Source organism: Dendropsophus ebraccatus, chromosome 1, assembly GCF_027789765.1.
Source record: "Dendropsophus ebraccatus isolate aDenEbr1 chromosome 1, aDenEbr1.pat, whole genome shotgun sequence".
NCBI lineage: Eukaryota > Metazoa > Chordata > Amphibia > Anura > Hylidae > Dendropsophus > Dendropsophus ebraccatus.
In genome coordinates, this window is record NC_091454.1 from 210,286,249 (window position 1) to 210,299,035 (window position 12,787).

At 42.7% G+C, this 12,787-nt stretch overlaps 1 protein-coding gene across 3 annotated transcripts in view; it reads left to right on the forward strand.

The window, feature by feature from the left end:
• P2RY11 (purinergic receptor P2Y11) overlaps nucleotides 1-12,551 on the forward strand; it is a 34,319-nt gene extending 21,768 nt beyond the window's left edge. Inside the window, exons 1-2 of one of the 3 annotated variants that reach the window (XM_069946358.1) lie at nucleotides 3,563-3,671; nucleotides 10,370-12,551. In XM_069946358.1, coding sequence (XP_069802459.1) covers nucleotides 10,404-11,345 — 942 coding nt within the window. In that variant the 5' untranslated portion in view covers nucleotides 3,563-3,671; nucleotides 10,370-10,403 and the 3' untranslated portion in view covers nucleotides 11,346-12,551. Of the gene's footprint in view, nucleotides 1-3,562; nucleotides 3,672-10,369 lie in introns of those variants that run through there. The other 2 variants (XM_069946366.1, XM_069946374.1) reach the window with 2 other exon arrangements.
• Nucleotides 12,552-12,787: the final 236 nt, after the last annotated feature.

The window sequence follows — 12,787 nt, forward strand, 5'->3', positions numbered from 1 at the left end:
TAGTGTATAATGTGTATAATATGCCACAGTCCTAGGGAAATAGTGTATAGTATATAATGTGCCAGAGTCCTGGGGGCATAGTGTATAATGTGTATAATATGCCACAGTCCTAGGGGAATAGTGTATAATGTATATAATATGCCACAGTCCTAGGGGAATAGTGTATAGTATATAATGTGCCAGAGTCTTGGGGGCATAGGGTATAGTGTATAATGTGGCAGAGCCCTGGGGGCATAGTGTATAATGTATATAATATGCCACAGTCCTGGGGGCATAGTGTATAATGTGCCTGAGTCCTTGGGGCATAGTGTATGATGTGCCACAGTCCTTGGGGCATAGCGTATAGTGTATAATGTGCCACAGTCCTGGGGGCATAGTGTATAGTGTATAATGTGCCACAGTCCTAGGGGCATAGTGTATGATGTGCCACAGTCCTGGGGGCATAGTGTATAGTGTATAATGTGCCACAGTCCTGGGGGCATAGTGTATAGTGTATAATGTGCCACAGTCCTGGGGGCATAGTGTATGATGTGCCACAGTCCTGGGGGCATAGTGTATAGTGTATAATGTGCTGGAGTTTCAGCTGTGATTTCTATGGGGAGTGAAAGAGAACAATGGAGTCAAGCAGTGATTTTCCATCATGCCCGACCCCCCATATCCCCCTGCCATCATCTGTCGGTGGGTGGTCAGGAGCCCCTCATACACTATCTTGCTGTTCAGCCTGATAGTTTCCCCTACATGTTATACTTCTATCGGTCCTCTCCTCCAGGTTCCTATGTCACTATACAGGAGCCGGCTCTTATAATTCAGAATCTATAGGATCAAAGGACCAAACCACATTCACTATTATCACCCCCAACCCCCCCTGACATCTACATTCATCTGCACAATGTCTGCCCTGGCACCGCATATCTTGGGGGGAGGGGGTGACAACAAGCAGCAGCCATGGCCATCCCATTGTTTGCTGAGTTAGGTAGGGGGATGCCAATGCTTATTTCCTGTCCATGATCTGGCATCTTCTCCATATTATGCAAGACAGTAACCAGATGCTACAGAATATATATATATATCATCACATTGTTTCTTATGGGAAGAGCGCCACCCTTCTCTATAGGTGGGGTTTGGTACTGCAGCTTGGACTATAATATATAGTATTGACATTCTGGGCTAGGGCACAAAACTGAATAAGGAAAGCCAAGCTCCGCGTCTAATATTGTCACAGCTGAGGGTTTGTTACAGTTGTATTTATATCATCAGTTCTCTATGTTCACTGCAGAGAGGGGGCTAAAACTTCTACAATCCATCTTTTTTCTTTGGGACATTATCATGCACCATTGCTGTGTACACTGGTCAGTCTGTATGACGGACCAGTAGTTTCATGGCTACACAATTATACATCCATAATGTATGGCTCCATATCTTCTGGATGACATCATCTATAGCTGCATATAACACTGATGACATCATCTATAGCTGCATATAACACTGATGACATCATCTATAGCTGCATATAACACTGATGACATCATCTATAGCTGCATGTAACTGATGACATCATCTATAGCTGCATGTAACACTGATGACATCATCTATAGCTGCATGTAACACTGATGACCTCATCTATAGCTGCATATAACACTGGTGACATCATCTATAGCTGCATATAACACTGATGACCTCATCTATAGCTGCATATAACACTGGTGACATCATCTATAGCTGCATATAACACTGATGACATAATCTATAGCTGCATGTAACTGATGACATCATCTATAGCTGCATGTAACACTGATGACATCATCTATAGCTGCATATAACACTGGTGACATCATCTATAGCTGCATGTAACTGATGACATCATCTATAGCTGCATATAACACTGGTGACATCATCTATAGCTGCATGTAACACTGGTGACATCTCCTATAGCTGCATATAACAATAATGACATCATCTATAGCTGCATATAACACTGGTGACATCATCTATAGCTGCATATAACACTGGTGACATCATCTATAGCTGCATGTAATACTGATGACATCATCATAGCCGTGTCCCCCAACCTATAGCTCTCCAGCTGTTACAAAACTACAACTCCCAGCATGCCCTGTATAGCTAGAGGTATAACTAGTAGGAAGAGGGAGATTGTGATCCCGCTGTATAGAGCTTTAGTGACATCACATCCTGAAAACTGTGTCCAGTTCTGGAGACCTCATCTACTGAAAGGATATTGATAAAATAGAACAGGTCCAAAGTGGGGGGGGGGGGGGGGTCAGGCACAAAACGTATCAGGAAAGACTTAAAGGAGCACTCCAGCAAAATAAATATTTCTTTCAAATCAACTGGTGTCAGAAAGTTATATAGATTTGTAATTTACTTCCAGTACTTATCAGCTGCTGTATGTCCTGCAGGAAGTGGTGATTTCTTTCCAGTCTGACACAGTGCTCTCTGCTGCCACCTCTGTCCATGTCAGGAACTGTCCAGAGCAGGAGCAAATCCCCGTAGAAAACCTCTCCTGCTCTGGACAGTTCCTGACATGGACAGAGGTGGCAGCAGAGAGCACTGTGTCAGACTGGAGAGAGTACACAACTTTCTGCAAGACTTACAGCAGCTGATAAGTACTGGAAGTAAATTACAAATCTATATAACTTTCTGACACCAGTTGATTTGAAAGAAATATTTCTTGCAGGACATACAGCAGCTGATAAGTATGGGAAAACACGATTTTTAAATAGAAGCACACAACAAATCTATATAACTTTCTGAAACCAGTTCATTTAAAAGAAAAATATTTTCACTGGAGAACCCCTTTAAGGATTTAAATCTGTATAGTCTGGAGGAAAGAAGAGAAAGGACTAAACAAGACCAAATAAAAGACTAAATAAGGTTCAGAAGGGATGAAAACTGAACTCAAGAAGAAGAGGACACAGTGAGAGGTTAATTGGGGGAAAGATCAGCAACAATACAAGAAAATATTACTTTACTGAAAGAGTAGTAGATGCTTGGACCAAACTTCCAGCAGATGTGGTAGGTAAATCTACAATAAGTGAATGTAAACCTGCCTGGGATAAACATATATCTATCCTAAGATAATAAAAAGGGAAATGACATGGGGCGGACTAGATGGACCAGGGGGGGTTGTAGTTTTGCAGCAGCTGGAGAGCCCCCTCTATACCTACAACACAAAAGTTAATTCAGACAAAGACCCATGAAGCCGTATTTAGAATAAAAAGATTTTTCTCTATTTATTTTGATTTTTTTTTAAATAATTTTTTTATTGTTATTATGTTGCTGTTTTATACTTTTTTATGTTTAGATTTATATTAGTTTTATACTTTTTTTTTTATTTACTTCTTGCTATATAAACTTTTTTTTTTTTTTTAAACCAAAAATTCTTCCCGTAATTGTCAATTAGTAATGTGTGCTGATTCCTGTGTCTGGCAGGGGGAACCTTATGTACACAGAGGAGGAGGAGGAAGAGGAGGATGAAGAGGAGGAGGAGAAGGGTGGGTGAGAAGACAGAGGCTATACTGGAGGGGGTGGAGAGGAATCACACTCACAAACACACGAGGAGGAGGAATGTGGTGACTTGAACTCTAAAAAAGACTGAAAGTGTCAATTGGAGCGAACCCCACAACCTTGCTGGAGGCAGCGTCCGCACCCAGGTAAGAGTTCCCAGGGTGACAGTATACTTGTATATCAGAGAGTTGCATTCTAAGCGATTCCTTTTTTAAGGCTATGTTCACACTATGGGGGAGATTTATCAACGTGGTGTAAAGTAAAACTGGCTCAGTTGCCCCTAGCAACCAATCAGATTCCACCTTTCAATCCTCACAGACTCTATGGAAAATGAAAGGTGAAATCTGATTGGTTGCTAGGGGCAACTGAGCCAGTTTCACTTTACACCATGTTTGATAAATCTCCCCCAATGTCTTCTTTCTTTTAGATGCACCGAAGCCACAAAGTGACAGAGATTTGTAACGTACTTCTGTTAAAAATCTCAAGTCTTCCAGTACTTATCAGCTGCTGCATGTCCTGCAGGAAGTGCTGTATTCTTTCCAGTCTGAGTCACAGTGCTCTCTGCCACCACTTCTGTCCATGTCCAGATCAGTAGAAAATCCCCATACAAAACCTCTCCTGCTCTGGACAGTTCCTGACATGGACAGAGGCGGCAGCAGAGAGACTGGAAAGAATATACTACTTCCTGTAGGGCATACAGCAGCTGATAAGTACCAGAAGACTGGAGTTTTTTTAAATAGAAGTAAATTACAAATCTCCGGCATTTTGTGGCATCAGTTGATTTGAAAGAAATTTTTTTTTTTTTTGGTGAAAACCCCTTTAATGGCGTCTTTTTGGACAATCGTCATTTTGACGCCAAGGTGCAAACGTATAAGGTAAATTACAGACGTAATTTGCTGTATTTTGGCTTCATAATGATGGCCGACCGAAATATACCCAGATAAAGAAGTTGTGGGAGCATAGCCTAACTGTGATTCTAAAACTATTGTGCAAAACTACAACTCCCAGCATGCCCTGATAGCCGATGAGAGTTACCTAAACATTGGAGACATGCCGCTCTATGGAGATATTACAAGAGTCTCTTTACATAGAGCGTTGTGGTGTTTGATGATGGTATATACATACATTGTACGTATATAATACATATACACCCGCAATATAGTGGCATCTGTCATACGAAAAATGTATACCGCACTGTATATGGATTCTACATGTATGTATGGAAGAGTGATGAAGTCTGTGCTGTTCCATCCAGTGAGTATACAGAAATCCAGGTGGAACCCATCCAAAATAAGACCTCTCGGGGGGTGGGGGTCTCTGGATATGTTTACCATATCCATCTGGAGATCTCGCACTGTATAGAGTACATGTATATCACTAATATGGTGCGGAAGAACCATAGAGATGAGACCCCCACCTATGGAATACTTATAGGATATGTCATCAGGATAAGCCCCCCCTATCACAATGTAGTGTAGTGAAGCATAGCATGGAAGTAATTGAAGTCACAGGGTCTCTGCTATGGATTAGAGAGGGGGGAGGGGTATTACACCCACACAGTATATTAGGTAGTTCTCTCTGATATATGGCTGTGTTCACACATGGCAGTACTGCGCCATTTCAGCGGAAACGCTGCGATGAATATGCACCATGTGTGAACACAGCCGACAGGAGACGTACATCAATAAAAAGTGATGGCGATGTGAGGTTCCACAGCTTCCTGATCTATAGTGCGGTCCGGCTTCTTGTATTAGATCTCTGCTTGCTGTCAGTGAGAGGGAACATTAGTCACATGGAGGCGTCTGACATTGGGAACCTGAAAAACTACTTCAACCTGATACATCTCACTATAGGTATACAGGCTGCTGTGTTATACCCTGGAGGTGTATACAGTATATAGCATTATATATGTGTGAGAACTGATATACTTAAAGGTATGGTATATAGGCTACTGTGTTATATCCTGGAGGTGTATACGGTATATAGCATTGTCCATGCCAGGTGTGTATGAAGATGTCTGTTTCCAGCTTCATCCACAGAGTAGATCTTTGCCGCTGGGGGTCCTGAATCTTGGGAGCCCACAGTTCAGATACAGATCCCGAGGATAGGCCATCAATATGTGTAACTTGAGGACCCCTTTAAGCATGATTAGCAGGTCTTATTATTTTAGGTGACATCCCCGTTCATTTACAGCAAGCAGAGATATTAAAAATGATGAAATGCTATAACTATCAGCCATTATGATACTTGTATGGGCTCCATACCAGCCCCCCACTATACCCGATAGATAGTACTATATACAGTGAATGTAGATGGCGGCTGGGCTGTACTACTCCTGTAGGGGTATGGCTGGCACAGGGATCCTTCCTGGAATACATGTCACAAGGATAAAGGATTTCCTCAGATTACCCCCACATCCTGGGCAGTTTCCTCACATTCTAATATAAAGAGCCTGGTACATTCACTTACATGTACCGGTATAATTACTGCTAACAGTGATGTCACAGTACAGGGATAATGCACACAGTGATGTCACAGTACAGGGATAATGCACACAGTGATGTCACAGTACAGGGATAATACACACAGTGATGTCACAGTACAGGGATAATACACAGTGATGTCACAGTACAGGGATAATACACACAGTGATGTCACAGTACAGGGATAACACACACAGCGATGTCACAGTACAGGGATAATACACACAGTGATGTCACAGTACAGGGATAATGCACACAGTGATGTCACAGTACAGGGATAATGCACACAGTGATGTCACAGTACAGGGATATTATACACAGTGATGTCACAGTACAGGGATAATACACACAGTGATGTCACAGTACAGGATAATACACACAGTGATGTCACAGTACAGGGATAATACACAGTGATGTCACAGTACAGGGATAATACACACAGTGATGTCACAGTACAGGGATAATACACACAGTGATGTCACAGTACAGGGATAATACACACAGTGATGTCACAGTACAGGGATAATACACACAGTGATGTCACAGTACAGGGATAATACACACAGTGATGTCACAGTACAGGGATAATACACACAGTGATGTCACAGTTCAGGGATAATACACACAGTGATGTCACAGTACAGGGATAATACACACAGCGATGTCACAGTACAGGGATAATACACAGTGATGTCACAGTACAGGGATAATACACACAGTGATGTCACAGTACAGGGATATTACACACAGTGATGCCACAGTACAGGGATAATACACAGTGATGTCACAGTACAGGGATAATACACACAGTGATGTCACAGTACAGGGATAATACACACAGTGATGTCACAGTACAGGATAATACACACAGTGATGTCACAGTACAGGATAATACACACAGTGATGTCACAGTACAGGGATAATACACACAGTGATGTCACAGTACAGGGATAATACACACAGTGATGTCACAGTACAGGGATAATACACACAGTGATGTCACAGTACAGGGATAATACACACAGTGCTGCAGTACAGACAGGATATCAGGGATTAGGTCACAATGTTACTGTTATGAAGCAGCTGGGAATTCTAGTACTTGTAGTTGTTACTCATACCCTCGAGTGTTCTTTAATGTCCTGTGTTTCTCTAGTATACTGATATAATAGAAGGCAGGTGGGCGGTCACTATAGAGCTCTATAATCCTCCTGATGCCACCATTTCCTGTGTGCAGTAACCTCATCCTGAACACATGGTACACACCATCTCACATCAAAGGGTCTATGTGTGGTGGCTTCATTGTCTGTGCTGTTATATAACTATAATATATATATATATATATATATATATATCTATAATATATACAGCCCATCGGCTTTAGGCTATGTTTACACTACGTAAAACTTCGGCCGTAGTTCTCGCCGCAGAACTACGTCTGTAGTTTTGCGATGTGTGACATAGCCTTATTTTCAATGGGATCCCGGCCGGAGCGTACACACATCGTATATGCTCTGGCCGGGATCCCATGCAGCGCCGGAAAAAACTGACAGGTCAGTTTTCTGCGGCCGGAATTCAGTGAAGTTCACACAGTGAAGCAAGCGGCTCCGGCTTCACTGTGGGCTATGGGAAGCTCTGATGCGGGCGCGCGCTGATGCGCCCACATCAGAGCTCCGCGGCCGGAAAGATCACCCGGCCGGTACTTAAGTACAGAACAGCCGGGTGTTCACGTAATGTGAACATAGCCTTAAATTACATCTCTGGTGGGAGAACGGCCAAGATGGAAGCAATTCCTTCAGATCACCCTCCCACTTCTCTCAGTCCAGTGATGTGCCCCTTTAAGTCCAGTCATAATGATGGTATAATCAGTATATTGTTACAGCTTTTACTATGTCGTAACTGACATAATAAATAATACTACAACCCCACCAGCCTGTCACATAATCAGTGCTGGAAATGTTATGGGTTTTCCTGTGCTGAGTGATTACCAGAGCGATGTATACCAGCACAGGATTTCCTATGTCATGTACTGACCTAACCTAACCACGTAATAACATGTACTGACACTACTCAGCCAGCAGTATATACACTGATAGTAATCACTCTGTGCCGTATATAGATAGTATCTATACACGCATGATAACCACACTGCGCCCTATATATAGAATCTATACATGGATGATAACCAAACAGCACCGTATATAGACGTTATCTATAGACGGATGATAACCACTCTGCACTGTATATAGACAGTATCTATACACGGATGATAACCACACTGCACTGTATATAGACAGTATCTATACACGGATGATAACCACACTGCACTGTATATACACAGTATCTATACACGGATGATAACCACACTGCACCCTATATAGACAGTATCTATACACGGATGATAACCACACTGCACCCTATATAGACAGTATATATACACGGATGATAACCACACTGCACCCTATATAGACAGTATCTATACACGGATGATAACTGCACTGTATATACACAGTATCTATACACGGATGATAACCACACTGCACCCTATATAGACAGTATCTATACACGGATGATAACCACACTGCACCCTATATAGACAGTATCTATACACGGATGATAACCACACTGCACCCTATATAGACAGTATCTATACATGGATGATAACCACACTGCACCCTATATAGACAGTATCTATACACGGATGATAACCACACTGCACCCTATATAGACAGTATCTATACACGGATGATAACCACACTGCACCCTATATAGACAGTATCTATACATGGATGATAACCACACTGCACCCTATATAGACAGTATCTATACATGGATGATAACCACACTGCACCCTATATAGACAGTATCTATACACGGATGATAACCACACTGCACCCTATATAGACAGTATCTATACACGGATGATAACCACACTGCACCCTATATAGACAGTATCTATACACGGATGATAACCACACTGCACCCTATATAGACAGTATCTATACACGGATGATAACCACACTGCACCCTATATAGACAGTATCTATACACGGATGATAACCACACTGCACCCTATATAGACAGTATCTATACAGGGATGATAACCACACTGCACCCTGTATAGACAGTATCTATACACGGATGATAATAATCACACAGCACCCTATATAGACAGTATCTATACACGGATGATAACCACACTGCACCCTATATAGACAGTATCTATACACGGATGATAACCACACTGCGCCTTATATAGACAGTATCTATACACGGATGATAACCACACTGCACCCTATATAGACAGTATCTATACACGGATGATAACCACACTGCACCCTATATAGACAGTATCTATACACGGATGATAACCACACTGCACCCTATATAGACAGTATCTATACACGGATGATAACCACACTGCGCCTTATATAGACAGTATCTATACACGGATGATAACCACACTGCACCCTATATAGACAGTATCTATACACGGATGATAACCACACTGCGCCTTATATAGACAGTATCTATACACGGATGATAACCACACTGCACCCTATATAGACAGTATCTATACACGGATGATAACCACACTGCACCCTATATAGACAGTATCTATACACGGATGATAACCACACTGCACCCTATATAGACAGTATCTATACACGGATGATAACCACACTGCGCCTTATATAGACAGTATCTATACACGGATGATAACCACACTGCACCCTATATAGACAGTATCTATACACGGATGATAACCACAGTGAACCCTATATAGACAGTATCTATACAGGGATGATAACCACACTGCACCCTGTATAGACAGTATCTATACACGGATGATAATAATCACACGGCACAGCTTTCTGTGTGGGCTGCACTAACATGGTTGACCGTGTTTTTGAATCCTGCAAAGTAAACAGGCGTTCAGGACCAAACAGTCACAATTACACTACATCACGTCTATTAAAGGGGTACTCCGGACAAATGTAATTGTTTGATAATCAACTGGTGTCAGAAAGTTATATAGATTTGTAAATTACTTCTATTTAAAAATCTCCAGTCTTCCCATACTTATTAGCTGCTGTATGTCCTGCAGGAATTGGTGTATTCTTTCTAATTTGTCAGAAACTGTCCAGAGCAGGAGAGGTTTTCTATGGGGATTTGCTGCTGCTCTGGACAGTTCCTGACAGCTCAGAGAGCTCTGTGTCAGACTTGAAAGAATACACCACCTCCTTCAGGACATACAGCAGCTGGTAAGTACTGGAAGACTGGAAATTTTTGAAAAGAAAATTAAATTACAAATTTCTATACCTGTATAACTGATCTTCTGTCTTGTTTTGCTCTGATTGCAGGGCGGCTTCTCCTTATACAGAAGAAGAGTGATATATGGAGACCCGCAAGTGCAACATCTCCTTCTCTCATGTCCAGGTCAACTACCTCGCTCCGGTATATGGAGTGGAGTTCTTTCTAGCTTTGCTGGGAAATGGATTTGCCATCTGGCTACTGGTGCCTAGAGGACACAAGAAAAGCCACGCTGGCATCATCTTCTCCCTGAACCTGGCGGTGAGTGACCTGGCCTACGCCTTGTCTCTGCCCCTCCTGGTGGCCTACTACACCATGAACAAAAACTGGATTTTTGGCCTTACCCTGTGCAAAGTGGAACGCTTTCTCTTCAACTGTAACCTCTATGGCAGTATCTTCTTTATAACTTGTATCAGTGCCAACCGCTGCCTGGGTGTGGTCTACCCATTCTATGCCAGAGGTAAGGTGGAAAGCAAGCACGCCAAGGTGGCCAGTGTGATTGTCTGGCTGATCGTGGCCTCCATCTCAGCCCCCGTCTTTAAGTTTTCGACACTAAAGGATGAAGGACACGCGAAGGAATGCATAGGGACAGCCGTGGACGATATGTTGCCCACTTACTTCCCATACAGCTTGTTCCTTGCCGGGTTCGGCTGTGCCCTCCCTTTTGTGATCACTCTCTGTTCATATGTTGGCATTGCAAGGGCGGTATGGAAAAGCCACGGACTTGAGTCGAGAGAGAAGAGGAAGGTGGTCACCATGGTCTGCATTGTGGTGGCCCTTTACTCCATCTCATTTCTGCCTTATCACATCCTGAGGAACCTCAACCTCGCCAACAGACTGAAGCCACCCCGATCCTGTAAGTGGTCGTCGTACGTCCACTCAGCTTTTCAAATAAGCAGAGGTCTGGTGGCCCTGAATCCTTGTATTCATCCATTGTTGTACACGTCGGTCATGGACAACGTAAGGGCCAGGCTTGGTTGGCGCCAGGGAAACGTAGAGAAGAACTCTGAGGACATCAGACTGTGATAGGAGACTGGAACTTTTTAGCAGGTCTTAAGGTGGAAGAGACAACAAATCAACCTCAAACATGACTGATGAGTGGAGGGCCACTGATTTACCAAAGGGGTGAAGGGAATGATGTGAAGGGGCAACTGGTTTGGTCAAACGAAGACCATGGTCCAATACCCTCCATGATCATTACATCCATCCATGAAAATAGGAAACCAATGTCTGTAGGAGGCTTGTAAAGCTTTAGTATTTATGTATAGCTGTGGCTCAGAAATGTTTATTGTTGTTCCCGTATAGAAGCACATGGCAAAATCGGGAATCTTTTTGGCCTTGCTGTATGAGATGGCCACCAAATCTCTATACCTTATACTGTTCGTTCACTGTATTGAAACTTTAAATGTAACTGTATACTTCTATTAAAACTCAGGATAAGGCCTAGGGGACCTGTCATCACTCATGCTGCCTGAGGCTGGGGTCATCACCAGTGGGTTCTTCCCGCCCATCTGACCTTGATTTATAGATCTCTCCCTGTTTGGGTATTGGCAGAGCTCTATCAAGGCTGGTGAGGCGGAGAGAAGCATCAGAGGACCACACCCCAATGACTCCTTGCTAAGTAGCATGAAAGTGACAACTGGTTCCCTTTAAAGCAGTGGTGTCAAACCTGAGGCTCTCCAGCTGTTGCAAAAATACAATTCCCATTGTTACTGCACAGCCAGAGCTTTAGCTGTCTGGACATGATCGGAATTGTGGTTTACAGATTGGTTTTGCTTACTTGAAGAGTGGACCTGTGCTACAAGACACAACCCACGGGTGGCGCTGTTTATGAAAAAGAGCAGCCGTATATTTCTAATCATGTACCACCTTTTTTAACTAGTCATTCCTCGCCTCCTTTTATATGAAGTTATAAAACTACACTGCGACTCTAAGACCTCGTACACACACGGCTTTCTCTACTATATCCACACAATTACTGACTGAATGAAGGCTGCCATTGATTTTAACAGAAACTTGTCATTTCAATTTTTTTGTACGCTTAATAGAAAATCTAAGCTTAGAACGCGTCACCTATCCAACGCGTCATCTGATATGGTAGTTTAAGCGTGAGTATAAGCCTAAGAGTAGAGATGAGCAAATCAGATTAGTTTTGCTTTATATGAATCTAACGCTCTTTGTTATAAAATGTGACAATATTGTTTTAATAAAGTTATACTGTACTGCCTGGAACTTTTTTGCTATATTTTTCTGATCCGTCTAATACTGGTGCAGATTTGTTAGCAAAGCTGGCTGGTTCTGGACTTGACAGGTTCTACTAAGTCTGGAGCAGACAGTTCCTCAGGGGCGGTGCCTGTTTTCCAACTCGCTGCTCAGTCTCATTCCTTTCAAAAGTTTGCTGAGTCTGCGGCCCTCATCCTTGATAAGTGCCTATCTGCACCAGATAGAGTAACAGTGAACCTGTCATG